Genomic DNA, 20,987 nt, shown 5'->3' with positions numbered 1-20,987 from the left:
GGCTGGGCCTGTATCCTCTCAAGTTTAGAAGTGTGAAGGGTGACTGAACTGAAGCATGTAAGATTCTGAGGGGACTTGACTGGTTGGATGTGTAAAGGATGTTTCTTTGTGGGAGAACCGAGATCTAGGGCTCAGAGTTTCGAATAAGGGGCCACCCATTTAAAACAGAGATAAGGAAACATTCTCTCTCCGAGGGTTATAAATCTTCGGTTATAAAGCTTCCTCAAAAGACAGTGGACATCAAATCTTTAAGTATTTTCAAGGTAGAAGTAAGATAGATTTTTGATGATCAAGGGGATGAAAGATTCTCAGCATTATGTAGGAATGTGGAATGGAGGTTTGATTTTATTGAATGCCAAAGCAAGCTCAATGCAGAGAGAAGTCTCGTCTTCTTTTTGTGCAAAGGTCCACAAGACGGGGTGGGGGTGGATGTAGTTTCTTGCAAAGTGGTTGTGGTTGAGAGGTTTATTGCTTTGTGTGAATTATAAATATACGGATTGTTGGAAATGTATTTGGGTTAGATTGGGGGTTATATTCACGGCACCAAGGCATTTTTTGCCCCAGCCCAAAGAGGTATCTTACACTGCCTTGAGTAAGCTCTGTCTCCGGTTTCAGCAGCAGCACACTACGATCGACCACTCGGAGCCCACAGAGAGAGTTCGGCTCAGCGTGAAGATTGAGGCTGATGTGACTTTTGGGAAGGTCTTCACCTACAGAAAAATGGAGGCTCACCTAAACGATGGAAGAGAAAATGTTGGTCAGCACCAGGAGACAGAGACAGAGGGAGAGACACAGAGACAGGGGGAGAGACACAGAGACAGGGGGAGAGACACAGAGACGGGGGGAGAGACACAGAGACAGGGGGAGAGACACAGAGACAGAGGGAGAGACACAGAGACGGGGGGAGAGACACAGAGACAGGGGGAGAGACACAGAGACAGAGGGAGAGACACAGAGACGGGGGGAGAGACACAGAGATGGGGGGGAGAGACACAGAGACAGAGGGAGAGACACAGAGACAGAGGGAGAGACACAGAGACGGGGGGAGAGACACAGAGACAGAGGGAGAGACACAGAGACAGGGGGAGAGACACAGAGACAGAGGGAGAGACACAGAGACAGGGGGAGAGACACAGAGACGGGGGGAGAGGCAGAAAGATATCAAAAATCACACAAATACAGCAAGTGCTACAGAGATGCAGGAGGTCACTTGGCTGGCTCTCCAACAAGCACTATGACTTAATGCACACCCTTACACATTGCTTCTCTTTCAACAATCATCCAATGCCCTCTTGAATGTCTCATTGAATCTGCCTTCATCACATTTCCAGGCAGTATATTCTAGATCCAAACTCGATGCCACATAAAAAAATCTTTTTTCTCACATCACTCTTCCTTCTTTCTCATAATCATTTTACAATTGTGAATTTCTCTTTGTGTCCTCAGTCTATGTCTCAATCAAATCTCGACTCATCCTTCTTCTCTCCAAGGTGAACAGTGTCAACTCCTTCAATCTATCTGATGTTTCTCATTCTTGGAACCATTCTTGTAAATCACTTCTGCATTCTCTCCAGTACATTCATGTCTTTCCTATAATTGTGGTACCACTAATTGTATGCAATCCTCCAGCTGAGGGCTTACAAGTGTCTTATGCAACATCAATATCTCTGAAAATAAAACTGGGAATATAGTATGCTTTATTTCCTGATCTCAACATCTATCATGCACACATGTCCCAGGGCCTTCCTGTCCCCTCAATTTTTAGAATTGTACCCCTTATTTTAGATTGTCTTGCAATGTTCTTCTAACCAAAGTGTATCACTTGACACTTCTCTGCTTTGAACTTCATCTGCCAGCTTTCTGCCCAACCCAATCAATTTTATATCCACATTGATGGTGTTCTTATAATACCATGACCGATAACATTCCCTTCAAATCTGGCAGGCATAAGTGCAGACTGCAAATGCGGGCAACCAGAATCTAGATTAGAGTGGTGCTGGAAAAGCACAGCAGGTCAGGCAGCATCTGAGGAGCAGGAAAATCAACGTTTCGGGCAAAAGCCTTTCATCAGGAAGTCCTGATGAACTTTCTGATGAAAGGCTTTTGCCCGAAACATTGATTTTCCTGCTCCTCGGATGCTGCCTGACCTGCTGTGCTTTCCCAGCACCACTCTAATCTAGACTTCCCTACAAATCTGTCATGTGTCACTGCATCAACAGCTTTCTCGAAATTCATATGTATCATATTAAACTGTGTTACTTAAATCAACTCTCTATTATATCTTCAACAAAAAAAACTACAGAAACTTAACCGCAGTTTTCCCTGAATAAATCATGCTAACTCTTCTAAATCTTTGGCAGATAGGATCACAAGGAGAACCCCAAGGCTTTCTAGGAATTTGCTAATGATAAGAGGATTGGAGTCAATAAAACATGGAGCTGGAAAAATCACAACAATTCAGACAGCATCTCAGGAGCAAGAGAGTCCAAATTTGGACTGGGGAGGGGGTAAGGAGCTGAGAATTAATTAGGGAGAGCAGGGAGGGGGCTGAGGAAAGGTAGGTGGGATGGCGATAGGTGGGTGAAGATAGGAGGTGATAGTGATAAGTGGGTGGGAGGGTGGAGCAGATAGGTGAGAAGGAAGGTAGACAGGTAGGTCAGCTCAAGAGGGCAGATCTGACTTGGAAGGTTAGATCTGGGATGGGATGGGGGAGGGGGCATTTGGAAACTGGTGAATTCAGTGTTGAGGCCGTGTGGTTGGAAGCTCCCAAGGCAGAAGATGAGGCAGCATTGTTTAGGTGGCGGAGGAGGCCCAGAATGGACATGTTTTGGGGAAAGTGGGAGGTACAATAGAAATGGATGGTCACAAAAAGTTGGGATTGGTTGGTTATAAAATCGCGAGGAGTGTGGATAGCATGAAATCGCCAAGATCTTTTCCCCAGGGTAACAGAGTCCAAAACTAGAGGGCATTGGTTTAAGGTGAGAGGACAAAGATTTCAAAGGGACCTAAGGGACAACTTTTTTTAACACAGAGGGAGGTGTATGCACTGAATGAGCTACCAGAGGGAAGTGGTGGAGGTTAGTATAATTACAAAGGTATCTGGAATTGGAAGGGTTTAAAGATCAAATACTGGCAAATGGGACTAGATTAATTGAGGATATCTGGTTGGAATGGACGAGTTGGACCAAACAGTCTGTTTGCATACTGTAAAGCTCGATGACTATATGAATCTTTGGGTACTGATGTGATGTATCCCAGGCTGGTAGAGGCAGCAGAGAGGAAATGTATGGAACCCTGGAGGAGATATCTAATACTTTACAGGCGGCAGGTGAAGTACAAATAACTGTGGTTCTTTTGTTCAAGAAGGACATGAGGCTAGGCCAAGTATTTACAGACCAATTAGTCTGATGTCAATGGTAGGGAAACTTTTGGAAAAATATTCTGAAAGACAGGATTAGTCAATGTTTGAAAAGGCAGGGATTGATTAGGTATATTCAATACAGGCTTATTAGTGGGAGATCCTACCTGACTGATTGCATCTTTGAAAAGGTGACAAAATATATTGATGTGGTTTACATTGACTTGTGCAGTTGATATGGTTTACACGGCCTTCAATAAGGCTTTTGACAAGGTTCTACACGTAAGGCTGGTGCAAAAGGTAAGAGACCGTGGGATCCAAGATAAAAGTGACTTACAGAGTGGAGGCAAAGGTGATGGTGGAGGATTGGTCTTGTGATTAGAAGTCTGTGACCAGCAGTATATCACAAAGATTGGTACTGTCTATTATACGCATTAGTAACTTGGATGTGAATGTAGAATGTATAATTAGTAAGATGACATAAAAATTGGTGTTGTTATTGATCGTAAGGAGGATGAGCTCAGACTACAGTCTGATATTGATCAGCTGGTAAACAGGGCAAAGCAATGGCAGAGGATGCGTAATCTGATAAGTGTGAAGTGATGCATTTTGAGAACTCAGTGAGGGAAGGACAGACACAGTAAATGGCAGGTCCGTCAGGAATACTGAAGAACAACAGGACCTTGGAGTACAAGTCCATCAATCCCTGAAGATGTCAGCACAGACAGTCAGGGTGGGGAAGATGGAATACTGAATGCTTGCCATCATTGGCAGGTCATAGATTGTAGGAGCAAGGAAATCATGTTAAAACTTTATAAAACAATTTATGATTTACACATGAAAGAAGTGAAACTATCTTGGTATTTTAACAGATGAAAGGCTTAACAGACAATCAATTTTTTAATGTATAATTTCAGTTACAAATTTTTGCTCTAAATTCTGTGTTAGGATTGAGCGCTCCACTGCCACCTGATGAAGGAGCGACGCTCCGAAAGCTAGTGTGCTTCCAATTAAACCTGTTAGATATGACCTGGTGCTGTGTGATTTTTAACTTTATAAAACAATGGCTAGACCACAGATAGTGATAGTGAGACCTGCAGATGGTACAGAGTCAGAGTCGACAAAGTGTGGCGTTGGAAAATGCGCAGCAGATCAGACAGCATCTGAGGAGCAAGTGAGTTGATGTTTTGGACATAGCTCTTCTTCAGGATTGAGAAGGGGAAAGTGGGCTGAGAAATGAATAGGGGATGACACTAGTGGAAAGGTAGGTGAGATGACGATAGGTGTACAAAGGCACAAGGTGATAATGATCGAGAGAGGGTGGAGCAGACAGTTGAGAAGGAAGATAGACAGGTAGGTCAGCTCAAGGGGGTAGAGCTGAGTCAGTGGAATTGTTTCTGGGATGGGGGGTGGGGGGGGGAAGTTGAGAGATTTGGAGACTGGTGGATTAATGTTAAGGCCCTGTGATTGTAAGCTCCTGAGGCGGGAGATGAACTCTGCCTCCTCCAGTTTGTGGGTGACCTTGTTTATGTGGTGGAGTAGGCCCAGAATGGACGTGTCATGGGGAAGGTGGGAGGGGGAGTTGAAATTGATAGCTATTGGTCGGTTTTGTATGGACCAGAGATGTTCACCATTCTGCAAATGCACTAAGTCTCTCCGAAGTAGAGGAGACCACACCGAGAGTAACATATGCAATAAATGAGGTTCGAGCATACGCAAGTAAATCTTTGCCGGATTTGGAATAATCCTTTGGGGCCTAGGATGGGGTGAGCGCAGAGATGTGGGCACAGGCTTTGCACTTGTTACAGTGGCAGGAGATGGTGCCGAGTATTGGGAGAGGTTTGGTGGGGATTTTGGACCTAACAAGGGAGTCACAGAGGGAACGTTCTCAAAGGAATGTAGCTAAGGTTGGGAAGGGAAATATATTTTTGGTGGTGGGGTCTGACTAGGTGGCAAAAATGGTAGACGATGATACACTGGATTTGGAGATTAGTGGGGTGAAATGTGAGGACGAGGGGACTCTATCCTTGTTGTGGTTGGGGGAGTGGGTTCGAAGGCGGGAAGAGCAGAAAATGGAGGAGGCCACAGATGGAATACAGTGTGCAATTCTGGGTGCTCCATGATCAGAAACGTATGATTGCTCAGGAAAGTGTGCAGAGGAGATTCACTAGGATGATGCCTAGAATGGTTAATCTCATTTATGAGGAGTGGATTGGCTGGATTTGTTTTTCCTGGAGCACAGCAGGCTGAGGTGGGGAATCTGACTGAGCTGGACAGAATTATGAGAGGCATACACAAAGTGAATTGTGAGAATCTTTACCCAATAGCAAACAAGTCTAAGACCAGAGGGTGTAAGCTGAAGGCAAGGAGTAAAGTGGTTTCGAGGAGATTCGAGAAAACCAACTATTACTCAGTAGGTGGCAGAGACATGGCCCATGCTGCCTGAGAGATAAGCATTTGGATGAGCACTTAAAATGCCAGGCCACAGTAGTTATGGACCAAGTCTAGGTAAATGGGATTCGTGGAGTTTGATGTTTGTTGGTTGGCATGGACACGTTGGAGTTGCCTGCTGTTGTGCTGTGTGACTCGATGATTGTTCAATCCACATTTGTCCATGTGACTTCTAATTATATCTCGGATCATTGTTTCCAGAAGGAACCCCACCATTGAAGTGAAAGCAGCTGCTTTGTCACTGCTGGGATGACCCTTCCAGACTTTTCTAAACAAGGGAACAGTGTTTGTATTTCTCCAATCTCCAATGCACAGGTAGGGAGAGATGAAGAAAAGGAAAGAAAGAGGAAGGAAAACAGAAGAATAGCAAGTGAGAGAAAGAGAGAGAGAGAAAGAATGAAATGGAGACAAATAGGAGTACAGGAGAGAATGTAAATGAAAGGAGAGGGCAAGAGAGGGAGTATGATAGAGCAATTATGGACAGAGTGGGAAAGGGGGAATGTCACAGAGTTGGGACAGAGGGAATGTGGAAGACTAGATATGGGGGAGAGAGGGAGTGTGGCAGGACAGTTATGGAGTGAGAGAGGGAGTGTGGCAGATAGTTATGGAGGGAGAGCGCGAACGTGGCAGAACAATTCTGGAGGGAGAGTGGGAAAGAGGGAGTGAGACACAGCAGTTGTGGAAGGACAGTGGAAGACAGGGCATGTGACAGATCAATTACAGAGGGAGGGTGAGAGAGAGAGGGATGGTGGTAGAGCATTTATGGAGACAGACAAGGAGAGAGAGAATGTGACAGACAGGAGTGTGACAGAGCAGTTACAGAGAGAGAGTTAGGAAACAAGAACATAGCAAAGTAGATAGAGAGTGAGAGGGAATGTGGCAGGGAGATATCGAGACCTGGACTTCTTGGAGAAAGTGAGGACTGCAGTTGCTGGAGATCAGAGTTGAAAATGTGTTGCTGGAAAAGCACAGTAGGTCAGGGAGCATCCAAGGAGCAGGAGAATCAACGTTTCAGGCATGAGCCATTCCTGAAGAAGGGCTCAGGCCCAAAACGTCGATTCTCCTGCTCCTTGGATGCTGCCTGACCTGCTGCGCTTTTCCAGCAACACATTTTCAGACCTGGACTTCTTACCTTGTTCTGGAAACATTCGGAGACCTGGAATTTTGCACTGTCCCCAATTATTTCTCCACCAGGAAGAATGGCAAAGACCAAGAGACGAGCAATCGGAGAGAGATCAGCACTGACAGGGAGGGAGAGCTGGAAGTGTCCTTCTGAATCTAGGGGCAGAAACAGAGAGAGAATGAGGCAGAGGGTGACAGAGAGAGAGGGAGGTAGAGAAACTGACATGGAGAGGGAGAGAGAACGAGGCAGAAATGGAGACAGAGAGAGGTAGTCAGATAGATAGGTGGAGTGAGACAGGCCAATAGAAACAAGCAGAGACAGTGAGACAATGGGAGATAGACAGACAGACAAACAGAGGAAAGGGAGGGAGGAAGTGAGTAAGACAGGCCATGAGAGCAAGAGGCAGACAGAGTGAGGGAACAAAGAGACAGTGAGAGGGAGACAGAAAGAGAGAGGCAGTGAGACAGTCAGGAAGATAGGAGAGATACAGAGAAGGAAGACAGAAAGACAAAGAGAGAAGCAGGAATGGATGGAAAAAGAGAATGATAGAGAGAGAAAGATTAAGAGGGAGAGACACAGATAATGAGATATAATATGGAAAGTGAGAAACAGAGTAAGGGAAAGAAAGAAAGAGAAAAAGAGAGAGACATGGGGAGAGAGATGAGACAGAAGTTAAGAGTGATGTAGAGGGATGGAGGTGGAGGAAGACTGAAATAGTGAATGGAAGAAAGACAGAGAGAGGGTTAATGAGAGAGTCAGAGACATAGACAGACAGACAGACAGAGGTAGGGAGAGAAATACAGTGAGGGACAAAGGAAGAGAGTGAGAATGACAGAGCGAATGCGACAATTATGTAATCATCATATTCCCTATTTTATACAGTGGGATAATATAGCCTTTAGAAGTTAAATAGAAGCTTCAGACATATTTCCCAAGAACAACACTGAGCAAAAAAAAACAAGGAAAGCTTTACACTGACACAAAATTAATGGCTAGTTTATGAGTAACTTTAACAATAGTCAAGACTAGAGTGGTGCTGGAAAAGCACAGCAGGTCAGGCAGCATCCAAGGAGCAGGAAAACCGGCATTTCAGGCAAAAGCCCTTCATCAGGAACTTTAACAATAATTTTGTAAGTAAAAGTGATACAAAAGAGGAAATGAAAATTACAAGCAGAAATGGATAAAGGATGCCAGCGTGGCAGTCAATCTTAATTTGAAATCAAACATAAAGGGCAACACTGAAAATTCAATTGGCTGTTGCAGAACATGAGAATTCTTCTCAAGATCTGAGGATTCAATGATTTTAAGAAAACTCAGGGTCTTCACAAGGCACTTTGCAAAAGAGGGTCATGTCTAACAAATCTAAGCTACATCCTTCCAGGCAATTGGAAAATATTCCATCACACTCCTGACTTGTGCCTTGTAGATGGTGGACAGGCTTTGGAGAGCCAGGAGGTGAGTTTCTTGCTGCAGGATTCCTGACCTCTAACTTTCTGTTGCAACAACTGGATTTAAATGGCAAGTCCAGCTGACTTTACTGGTTGATTGTAAGCCTCAGGATAGCTGGGGAGGCGGGGGAGGTGGGGGAATGTTCAGAGACAACAGTGCCATGGGAAGACAAAGGGCAGTGATTAGTCTCTCTGAATCTATCTCTCTCATTCTTTCTCTGTCTCTCACACACCGAGTGAGTTATGGCTCAAACCTTCAGAACCTTTGATGGAGATGGTTTTCGAGTTCATGTTCACAATCACTCCCCTCGCCATGACCTGGAGAAAGACAGCGAGACAGAAACAGAGAGAGTTAATAATCCATATGGAGGGATTCGGGTATCGTGGTGGGGAGGGCGGTTACAGGTGCACAGTACAGGATATTGGCGCATGGGGATAATTGGGGAGAGTGTGTACAGGGAATGAGAGCAGTATTAAGGCACTTAGACATCTCCTCACCAGGTAGAACACAGCCAGGTCACTGTCCGCTTCAGCAGCCATACCCCGGATAATGTAGTGGACTCCCACATGCAGCTCAGAATCACAGGCCAGTTTCTGCCGACATTTCTGGATGGTGAGGTAACTTTTCGACTTGGAGTAGAAAGGGTGGACAACATGATGAGCTGAGACATTGTAGGGATGTGCATCGTGATGATGGTCACCCTGATAAATAGCCTAAAGAGGGGAGCAACAGAGAATCGGGGTCAGGATAGCACAGGACAAGTATTATTGTCCTGAAATTCACCTCCATACTCTCTTGGAGAATTCAAGCTACAGGGATGATACTGTTCCTTTGACAAGCCTATTCTATCCTTTTTTTCTGCTTGGGCCTTTTTTTGATCAGAATTCAAACAGTTTCATTTATTTTTCTCTTCCTTTTTCCTTTGCCTCTAACTCAAGTTGTTTCTTTCTCAATTGAATTTTCGTCATCGCCAAAGATTCCGATGGCATTTTCAGCAAATTTAAATGCAGAGCTATTGCTATAATTGTCTCTCCTTTTCTTACGGACAAAGTATCTCCAACTCCAGCTCGTCTGCCAATTCCAGCAGCTTTTCCTTGCATACCCCAAAAGACACTTCTTCCACCCCAAGAAAGCTTTTAGTGACTGAAAGAGCCATTACTGTTCCAAACACTGTTTCAATCAACTGAAATCAACACCCAGAACAAAAGACATTAACACTAACCGTCGTTACCTTTGAGTCTGACAACCCGAATCCCAAATCCGAACTAGAGAACAATCCTGCAAAGAGCGCCTAATCTGTTATAGACCAGGCCAGACCCCCTCAAAACATTTTACGAAGGTAGCTCAGAGCCTACCTTTTCTAGTTGCTTTAAGCAGATGAAAGGTGGGTATTAAAGGAGTGATGCTGTTGCTCCAACCACTCGGTTTTAAACAAAACAGAATTTATTTACACATGAACAAAAGAAAACCCAATTTAGAATAACATAACTATTTGAAAATCCAACCAACACAAGAACACACCTTAACAAAGAGCTGTTCCAACTTCCTGCAATACCCCATAAACAGCCCCTTGGCATCAAGGTAAATTCAAACACAGGTTCTTCCAGGAGAGCGATATCAGAGAGAGAGAGGATCAGAGTGGAGCTCTTTCTTTGGGTCCCCAGCGAAAACTAACCCCAAACTGGAAACACCGGCCACTCCCCTTTTATTGTACTAAAAAAAAACTTGAAAAACTTTTCTGATTGTTGACTTAGGCAGTATCTGTTAGCCATTTCTAAAGTAGCCTGTTCAGACACTTCAGTCCTTTGCCTTTCTCTCGAAAAAAGAACAGAATTACTTTGTTAAAGGGGCAACAGCGTCACTCCACACAAGTGACAGGCAATGAGCATCTGTAATGAGAGAGGCTATTATCCCATTGCAGTCACTAGAATCACCATCACTCCATTCCTCACCTTCAAATCCCTCTCATTTCCCTCTCTGTCTCTGATAACCTCCATCAAATCCCTCTCCATCAGACCATAAGACATAGGTGTAGAAATTAGGCCATTGAGCCCATTGAGCCTGCTCCCGCTATTCAATCATGGCTGATCAGTTTCTCAACTCTAATCTCCCACTTTATCTCTGTAATTCTTGATCCCCTTTATACTCAAGAACCTATCTATGTCAGTCTTAAATGTACTCAATGACCAGGCCTCCACAGCCTTCTGAGGCAATGAACTCTGTAGATTAGATAACTTAGAATCCCTACAGTGTAGAAACTGGCCTTTCAGCCCAACATGTCTACACTGACCCTCCGAAGGGTAACTCACCCAGAGTCATCCCCCTACTACTCTACATTTACCCCAAACTAATGCACCTAACGTTCCTAAACACTGTGGGTAATTTAACATGGCCAATTCACCTGACCTGCACATCTTTGGGCTGTGGGAGGAAACCACAGCACCCAGAGGAAACCCACGCAGAGGGAAAATGCGCAAATTCCGCACAGTCGCCCACGGCTGGGATCGAAACTGGCACCCAGGTGCAGTGAGGCAGCAGTGCTAACAACTGAGCCACCATATCGCCCCTTCAATCTTTTGGGCCTGACTGCTTTCTGTGACAGAGAATTCTACAGGGTCACCCGTTTCTGGGTGAAGACATTTCTCCTCATCTCAGTTCCAAATGGCCATACCCTGGGAAATATTTCTGGGATCCCGGTCATCAGGAACACCCTGCCTGTGTTAATCATGTCTAAATCCGTTAGAATTTCTCAGTATTTATGAGAATATTTCACATCCTTCTAATCTCTCAGTAATACAAGCCTCAGTTACACCCAGTCCCTGATACTCCCTCGAAAACAACTCATTCCATACAAAGTGCCTCATACCCCTTTTAAACCATCCCATTCTATACCCAGTCCAGGATAACCCCTTTAAACCCCCTATTCTATACCCAGTCCCTGATATCCCCTTTACGTCCCCATTCTATACCCAGTCCCTGATACCCCTTTGAAACCACTCCATTCTATACCCAATCCCAGATAACCCCTTTAAACCACCCTCATTCTATACCCAGTCCCTGATACCCCCTCTAAACACCTCCATTCTATACCCAGTCCCTGATAACCCCTTTAAACCACCCCATTCTACACCCAGTCCCTGATACCCCCTTTAAATTGCCCCTATTCTATACTCTGTCCCAGATACCACATAAAACCCCCCATTCTATACTCAGTCCCTGACACCCCCTTTAAACCACCCCATTCTATACCCAGACCCTGATACCCCATTTAAACCCCTCCATTCTATTGCAGTCCATGACACCCCCTTTAAACCAGCCCATTCTATACCCAGTCCCTGATATCCCCTTTAAACCACCTCAGTCAATATCAAGACCCTGATACCCCTTTTAAACCACCCATTTCTATACCCAGTCTCTAATACACCTTTTAAACCACCCCATTCTGTACCCAGTCATTGATACCCCCTTTAAAACCTCCCATTCTACACCCAGTCCCTGATACCCCGTTTAAATCCCTCCATTCTATACTAAGTCCCATGACACCCCCTTTAAACCACCCCATTCTATACCCAGTCCCTGACACCTCTTTTAAACCCCCACTTTTATACCCAGTCCCTGATACCCCCTTTAAACCACCCTATTCTATACCCAGGAGAAAGTGAGGTCTGAAGATGCTAGAGATCAGAGCTGAAAATGTGTTGCTGGAAAAGCGCAGCAGGTCAGGCAGCATCCAAGGAACAGGAAATTCGACGTTTCAGGCATAAGCCCTTCATCAGGATGGCCATTCCTGATGAAGGGCTTATGCCCAAAACATCGAATTTCCTGTTCTTTGGATGCTGCCTGACCTGCTGCACCTTTCCAGCAACACATTTTCAGCCATTCTATACCCAGTCCCTGATACCCCCTTTAAACCCCTCCATTCTATACCCAGTCCCTGATAACCACTTTAAACCCCCCCATTCTATACCCAGTCCCTGATACCCCCTTTAAACCCCCCCATTCTATACCCAGTCCCTGATAACCACTTTAAACCCCCCCATTCTATACCCAGTCCCTGATATTCCCTTTAAACCCCCCCATTCTATACCCAGTCCCTGATAACCACTTTAAACCCCCCCCATTCTATACCCAGTCCCTGATACCCCCTTTAAACCCCCCCATTCTATACCCAGTCCCTGATACCCCCTTTAAATCCCTCCATTCTATACCCAGCCCCTGATACCCCCTTTAAACCCCCCCATTCTATACCCAGTCCCTGATACCCCCTTTAAACCCCCCCATTCTATACCCAGTCCCTGATACCCCATTTAAACCCCCCCATTCTATACCCAGTCCCTGATACCCCCTTTAAATCCCTCCATTCTATACGAAGTCCCTGATACCCCCTTTAAATCCCTCCATTCTATACCCAGTCCCTGATACCCCCTTTAAACCCCCCCATTCTATACCTAGTCCCTGATACCCCCTTTAAATCCCTCCATTCTATACGAAGTCCCTGATGCCGCTGAAAATGTGTTGCTGGTTAAAGCACAGCAGGTCAGGCAGCATCCAAGGAACAGGAAATTCGACGTTTCGGGCCAGAGCCCTTCATCAGGAATGAGGAGAGGGTGCCAGGCAGGCTAAGATAAAAGGTAGGGAGGAGGGACTTGGGGGAGGGGCGATGGAGATGTGATAGGTGGAAGGGGGTCAAGGTGAGGGTGATAGGCCGGAGTGGGGTGGAGAGGTCAGGAAGAAGATTGCAGGTTAGGAGGTGCTGAGTTGAGGGAACCGACTGAGACAAGGTGGGGGGAGGGGAAATGAGGAAACTGGAGAAATCTGAGTTCATTCCTTGTGGTTGGAGGGTTCCCAGGCGGAAGATGAGGCGCTCTTCCTCCAGCCGTCGTGTTGTTATGTTCTGCCGGTGGAGGAGTCCATTCTATACCCGGTTCCTAATACCCCTTTAAACCACCAGATTCTATACCCAGTCTCTGATAACTCCTTTAAACCCCCAATTCTATACCCAGTCCCTGACTCCCCCTTTAAACCCCACCATTCTATACCTACTCCCTGATACCCCTTTTAAACCGCCACATTCTATACCAAGACCCTGATACCCCTGTTAAACAACCCTATTCTATACCCAGTCCCTGACACCCCCTTTCAACCCCCCATTCTGTACCAGATCCCTGATATCTCTTTAAACTGCCCCCATTCTATACCCAGTCACTGATACCCCCTTTAAACCACCTCATTCTATTCCCAGTCCTTGATACCCCCTTTAAACAACTCCCCATTCTCTCCCCAATCCATGATACCCCTTTAAAACCACCCCACTCTATACCTAGTCCCTGATATCCCCTTTAAACCACCCCATTTCTATATCCAGTCCCTGATAGCCCCTTTAAACCACCCCATTTCTATATCCAGTCCCTGATAGCCCCTTTAAACCACCCCATTTCTATACTCAATCCCTGATAACCCCTTTAGATTACTTACAGTGTGGAAACAGGCCCTTCGGCCCAACAAGTCCACAGCGACCCGCCGAAGCGCAACCCACCCATACCCCTACCTATACCCCTTACCTAACACTATGGGCAATTTAGCATGGCCAATTCACCTGACCCGCACATTTCTGGACTGTGGGAGGAAACCGGAGCACCCGGAGGAAACCCACGCAGACACGGGGAGAACGTACAAACTCCACACAGTCAGTCGCCTGAGGTGGGAATTGAACCCAGGTCCCTGGCGCTGTGAGGCAGCAGTGCTAACCACTGTGCCACCGTGCCGCCTAAACTAGGAGAAAGTGAGGACAGCAGATGTTGGAGATCAGATCTCAAAAATGTGTTACTGGAAAAGCGCAGCAGGTCAGGCAGCATCCAAGGAGCAGGACAATCGACTTTTCGGGCATAAGCCCTTCTTCAGGAAAGAGGCCCTGCTCCTTGGATGCTGCCTGACCTGCTGCGCTTTTCCAGCAACTTATTTTTCAGCTACCTCCTTTAAACTGCCTCATTCTATACCAATTCCCTGATACCCCCTTTAAACCACCCCATTCTATACCCAGTCCCTGATACCCCCTTTAAACCACCCCATTCTATACCCAGATTTTGTAAACCTCAATCAGATCCCCTCTCAGTCCCCTCTTTTCTAATGAAAACAAACCTAACTTTCTCAACCTCTCTTCATAGCTTACACCTTCCATACCAGCCAACATCCTCATAAACCTTCTCTGCACCCTCTCCAAAGCGTCCACATCCTTTTGGTAATGTGGCGACCAGAACTGTACACAGTATTCTAAATGTGGCCGAACCAATGTCTTGTACAATTTTAACATGACTTGCCAGCTCTTATACTCAATACCCTGTTCAATGAAGGTGAGCATACTATATGCCTTCTTGACCACTCTATCCACCTGTGCAGCAACCTTCAGGCTACAATGGACCTGCACTCCCAGATCTCTCTGCCCAGCAACCTTTCCCAAGGCTCTTCCATTCATTGTATAATTCGCTCTAGAATTAGTCTTTCCTAAACGCATCACCTCACATTTGTCTGGATTGAAATCCATCTGCCACTTTTCCATCCAACCTCGTTTTACCTCACCCAACTCTCCAGTCTATCTATATCCTCTGGTATTCTCTGTCAGTCCCTTAAACTTTCTGCTACTCCACCAATCTTCGTGTCATCTGCAAATTTGCTGATACCAACAGTGCCCTCTTCTAGATTATTTATGTATATTACAAACAACAGTGGCCCCAACACTGACCCCTGTGGAACACCACTGGTCACCTTTCTCCATTTCGAGAAACTCCCTTCAACTGCTACTCTCTGTCTCCTGTTGCTCAACCAGTTCTTTATCCACCAAGCCAGAACACCCTGCACACCATGTGACTTCAGAAACATTAAAGCAGAAACTTAGCCAATATTCTGGGCCATCATGGTAAATGGTAGACTTTGAATTCAATAAAAATAAATCTAGAATTAAGAACATACTGATGAAACCATTGGTGATTGCCAGAAAAAGAAATTCTGGGTCACTAATATCCTTCAGGAAGGAAATCTGCCTTCCTCACCTGGTCTGGCCTACATGTAACTCCAGATCGCTAACAATGTGAACGAATCTCAACTCTCCTCTGAAATGGCCTAACAAGGCTCTCAGTTGTATTAATCAGTGTGAAATTTTGAAAATCGGATGAAGAGCCTGACATTGACCTTGGCACTGACAGGGACAGCACTGTCAATGCTGCAGAACCATGCTGGTTAACATGTGGGGGCCAGTGCCAAAACTGGGAGAGCTGTCTCACAGACTGGTCAAACAACAGCCTGATGTACTCATCCTCCTGGAAGCATACCTCACAATGCCCCAGACACCGTTCTCATCATCCAGCAGGACAGAGGCAGCAGAGGGGGACAGCACAGTGGGACACAGATAGGAGGGAGCTTAACATTGATTTGGGAACTTATGAAATCTTATGGCTTCAGGTTAAACATGGTCAAGGAAAGCTCCCGCTGGTTACTACCCTCCCTCGGCTGCTGAATCAGGGAAGTACTAAGGGTTGCAAGGAAGCAGAATGTACGCTGGTGAGGAATTTTAATGTTCAGCACCAAGAGAACTACTGATCACCTCATTCCCCTCTCAACCCAAAGTCCTCTAATTCTGACAATCGCTCATGCCCTATACAAAATCCCTTATTCTCCACTTGATGGCTGAAAACTTCTGGAAATCCATTCAATCCCAACAGAGTCCCTGGTACCATTATAAAGCCATCAGTTTCCCACACAGTTCTTGACACCCTCCAGAAACGCATTCAACAAAAAAGGGTGCCTAACATCCCCTACAAAACCATTCATTACCCACACGGTGCCTGATATCCCCTATAAAACCATTCATTACCCACACGGTGCCTGATATCCCCTATAAAACCATTCATTACCCACACGGTGTCTGATATCCCCTAGAAAACCATTCATAACCTACATGCTGTCCGATATCCCTATAAAACCATTCATTACCCACACGGTGCCTGATATCCCGATAAAACCATTCATTACCCACACGGTGCCTGATATTCCCTATAAAACCATTCATTACCCACACGGTGTCTGATATCCCCTATAAAACCATTCATTACCCACAGTGTGCCTGGTATCCCCTATAAAACCAATCATTACCCACACGGTGCCTGATATGCCCCATCAAACCATTCATTACCCACACGGTGCCTGATAGCCCCTATAAAACCATTCATTACAAACACGGTGTCTGATATCCCCTATAAAACCATTCATTACCCACACGGTGTCTGAAATCCCCTATAAAACCACTCATTACCCACAGTGTGCCTGGTATCCCCTATAAAACCAATCATTACCCACACGGTGCCTGATATTCCCTATAAAACCATTCATTACCCACACGGTGTCTGATATCCCTATAAAACCATTCATTACCCACACGGTGCCTGGTATCCCCTATAAAACCACTCATTACCCACACGGTGTCTGATATCCCTAAAAAACCATTAATTACCCACACGGTGCCTGATATTCCCTATAAAACCATTCATTACCCACACGGTGTCTGATATCCCCTATAAAACCATTCATTACCCACACGGTGTCTGATATCACCCATAAAACCATTCATTATCCACACAGGATCTGATATTCCCCATCAAACCATTCATTACCCACACGGTGCCTGATATCCCCTATAAAACCATTCATTACCCACACGGTGCCTGATATCCCCTACAAAACCATTCATTACCCACACGGTGTCTGATATTGCCTATAAAACCATTCATAACCTACACGCTGTCCGATATCCCCTATAAAACCATTCATTATCCACATGTAGTCCGATATCCCCTATAAAACCACTTATTACCCACACAGTGCCTGAGTTCCACTCTCAAACCATCCATTACCCACATGGTGTCTGAAATCGCCGATGAAACCATTCATTACCCACACGCTTTCTGATATCCCCTATAAAAGCATTCATTACCCACACGGTGCCTGCTATTCCCTATAAAACCATTCATTACCCACATGGTGTCTGATATCCCCCATAAAACCATGCATTACACACACAGTGTCTGATATCTCCTATAAAACCAATCATTATCCACACGGTATCTGATTTCACCTGTAAAATCTTTTATTAATCACACGGTGCCTGATATCCCCCATAAAACCATTCAGTACCCACACGGTATCTGATATCCTCTATAAAACCATTCATTACCCACACGGTGTCTGATATCCCTATAAAACCATTCATTACCCACACGGTGCCTGGTATCCCCTAGAAAACCATTCATTACCGACACGGTGTCTGATATCCCTATCAAACCATTCATTACCCACACGGTGTCTGATATCCCCTATAAAACCATTCATTACCCACACGGTGTCTGATATCCCCTATAAAACCATTCATTACCCACACGGTGCCTAATATCCCCTATAAAACCACCCATTACCCACACGGTGTCTGATATCCCCTATAAAACCATTCATAGCCTACACGCTGTCCGATATCCCTATAAAACCATTCATTACCCACACGGTGCCTCATATCCCCTATAAAACCATGCATTACCCACCCGATGCCTGATATTACCTATAAAACAGGGTACCTATTTTACCCCATAAAACCACTCATTACCCACACGGTGTCTGATATCCCCTAGAAAACCATTCATAACCTACATGCTGTCCGATATCCCGATAAAACCATTCATTACCCACACGGTGCCTGATATCCCGATAAAACCATTCATTACGCACACGGTGCCTGATATTCCCTATAAAACCATTCATTACCCACACGGTGTCTGATATCCCCTATAAAACCATTCATTACCCACAGTGTGCCTGGTATCCCCTATAAAACCAATCATTACCCACACGGTGCCTGATATCCCCCATCAAACCATTCATTACCCACACGGTGCCTGATAGCCCCTATAAAACCATTCATTACAAACACGGTGTCTGATATCCCCTATAAAACCATTCATTACCCACACGGTGTCTGATATCCCCTATAAAACCACTCATTACCCACAGTGTGCCTGGTATCCCCTATAAAACCACTCATTACCCACACGGTGTCTGATATCCCTATAAAACCATTCATTACCCACACGGTGCCTGGTATCCCCTATAAAACCACTCATTACCCACACGGTGTCTGATATCCCTATAAAACCATTCATTACCCACACGGTGCCTGATATTCCCTATAAAACCATTCATTACCCACACGGTGTCTGATATCCCTATAAAACCATTCATTACCCACACGGTGCCTGGTATCCCCTAGAAAACCATTCATTACCGACACGGTGTCTGATATCCCTATAAAACCATTCATTACCCACACAGTGTCTGATATCCCCTATCAAACCATTCATTACCCACACGGTGTCTGATATCCCCTGTAAAACCATTCATTACCCACACGGTGTCTGATATCCCCTATAAAACCATTCATTACCCACACGGTGTCTGATATCCCCTATAAAACCATTCATTACCCACACGGTGCCTAATATCACCTATAAAACCACCCATTACCCACACGGTGTCTGATATCCCCTATAAAACCATTCATAGCCTACACGCTGTCCGATATCCCTATAAAACCATTCATTACCCACACGGTGCCTCATATCCCCTATAAAACCATGCATTACCCACCCGATGCCTGATATTACCTATAAAACAGGGTACCTATTTTACACCATAAAACCACTCATTACCCACACAGTACTTGATATCACCCACAAAAACAGTTATTACACACACGGTGCCTGATATCCCCTATAAAACCATTTATTTCACACACAGTGTCTGATATCACCTATAAAAACCATTCATGACCCACACGGTGCCTAATAACCTCTGTACAACCATTCATTACCCACACGGTGCCTGATATCCATGATAAAACCATTCATTACGCACATGGTGTCTGATATGCCCCATAAAACCATTCATTACCCACATGGTGCCTTATATCCCCTGTAAATCCATTCATTACCGACACGGTGCCTGATATCCCATACAGAACAATTCATTACCCACACGGTGTCTGATATCCCCTAAAAAAGCATTCATTACCCACACGCTGCCCGATATCCCCTATAAAGCCATTCATTACCCATACGGAGCCGGATATCCTCCATAATAATTTTCATTGCCTGTGTCTGATATCCACTATAAAACCATTCTTTACCCATAGGGTACCTGGTATCCCCCATAAACACATCCATTGCCCACACTTTATATCACCTATAAAGCCATTCATTACCCAAACGGAGCCAGATATTCCCCCATAACACATTTCACTACCCACACCGTGTGTGATATCCCCTAAAAAACCATTCATTACACACAAAGTACCTGATATCCCTTATAAAACCATTCATTACTGACACAGTATCTGATATCCCCTATGAAACCATTCATTACTGATATGGAGCTAGCTATACCCTATAAAACCATTCATTACCCACACGCTTTCTGATATCCCCTATAAAACCAATAATAAACCACACGGTGTCTGATATTGCCCACAAAAAGACTCATTACCCACATGGTGCCCGATATCCCTCATAAAACCATTCATTACCCACACGGTGTCTGACATTCCCTATAAAACCATTCATTATCCACACGGTGTCTGATATCCCCCATAAAACCATTCATTACCCACACGGTGTCCGATATTCCCTATTAAACCATTCATTACCCACACGGTGTCCGATATTCCCTATAAAACCATTCATTACCCACACGGTGTCTGATATCCCCTATAAAACCATTCATTACCCACACGGTGTCCGATATACCCGATAAAACCATTCATTACCCACACGGTGTCTGATATCCCCTATAAAACCATTCATTACCCACACGGTGTCCGATATACCCGATAAAACCATTCATTACCCACACGGTGTCTGACATTCCCTATAAAACCATTCATTATCCACACGGTGTCTGATATCCCCCATAAAACCATTCATTACCCACACGGTGTCCGATATTCCCTATTAAACCATTCATTACCCACACGGTGTCTGATATCCCCTATTAAACCATTCATTACCCACACGGTGTCTGATATCCCCTATAAAACCATTCATTACCCACACGGTGTCCGATATACCCGATAAAACCATTCATTACCCACACGGTGTCTGATATCGCTCACAAAAACTCTCATTACCCACACGGTTCTTGATATCCCCTTTTGCCCGAAACGTCGAATTTCCTGTTCCTTGGATGCTGCCTGACCTGCTGCGCTCTAACCAGCAACACATTTTCAGCTCTGATCTCCAGCATCTGCAGACCTCACTTTTTACAGGGTGTCTGATATCCCCTGTAAAACCATTCATTACCCACACGGTGTCCGATATCCCCTATAAAACCATTCATTACCCACACGGTGTCTGATATCACCCATAAAACCATTCATTATCCACACAGGATCTGATATTCCCCATCAAACCATTCATTACCCACACGGTGCCTGATATCCCCTATAAAACCATTCATTACCCACACGGTGCCTGATATCCCCTATAAAACCATTCATTACCCACACGGTGTCCGATA

General features: G+C 45.1%; 1 protein-coding gene across 1 annotated transcript in view; it reads right to left on the bottom strand.

Moving 5' to 3' along the window:
* LOC132833894 (alpha-2-macroglobulin-like) overlaps positions 1-20,987 on the bottom strand; it is a 159,556-nt gene that overhangs the window by 60,160 nt on the left and 78,409 nt on the right. Inside the window, exons 10-13 of the mRNA XM_060852554.1 lie at positions 8,879-9,094; positions 8,635-8,698; positions 6,942-7,087; positions 583-732 (exon numbers count right to left, since the gene is read on the bottom strand). Of these exons, the coding sequence (XP_060708537.1) occupies positions 583-732; positions 6,942-7,087; positions 8,635-8,698; positions 8,879-9,094 (576 nt within the window). The remainder of the gene's footprint in view (positions 1-582; positions 733-6,941; positions 7,088-8,634; positions 8,699-8,878; positions 9,095-20,987) is intronic.

The sequence above is a fragment of the Hemiscyllium ocellatum genome, chromosome 38 (assembly GCF_020745735.1).
Source record: "Hemiscyllium ocellatum isolate sHemOce1 chromosome 38, sHemOce1.pat.X.cur, whole genome shotgun sequence".
NCBI lineage: Eukaryota > Metazoa > Chordata > Chondrichthyes > Orectolobiformes > Hemiscylliidae > Hemiscyllium > Hemiscyllium ocellatum.
The sequence above is the reverse complement of the archived record's forward strand: the minus strand, read 5'-3'. Positions and strand labels throughout refer to the sequence as shown.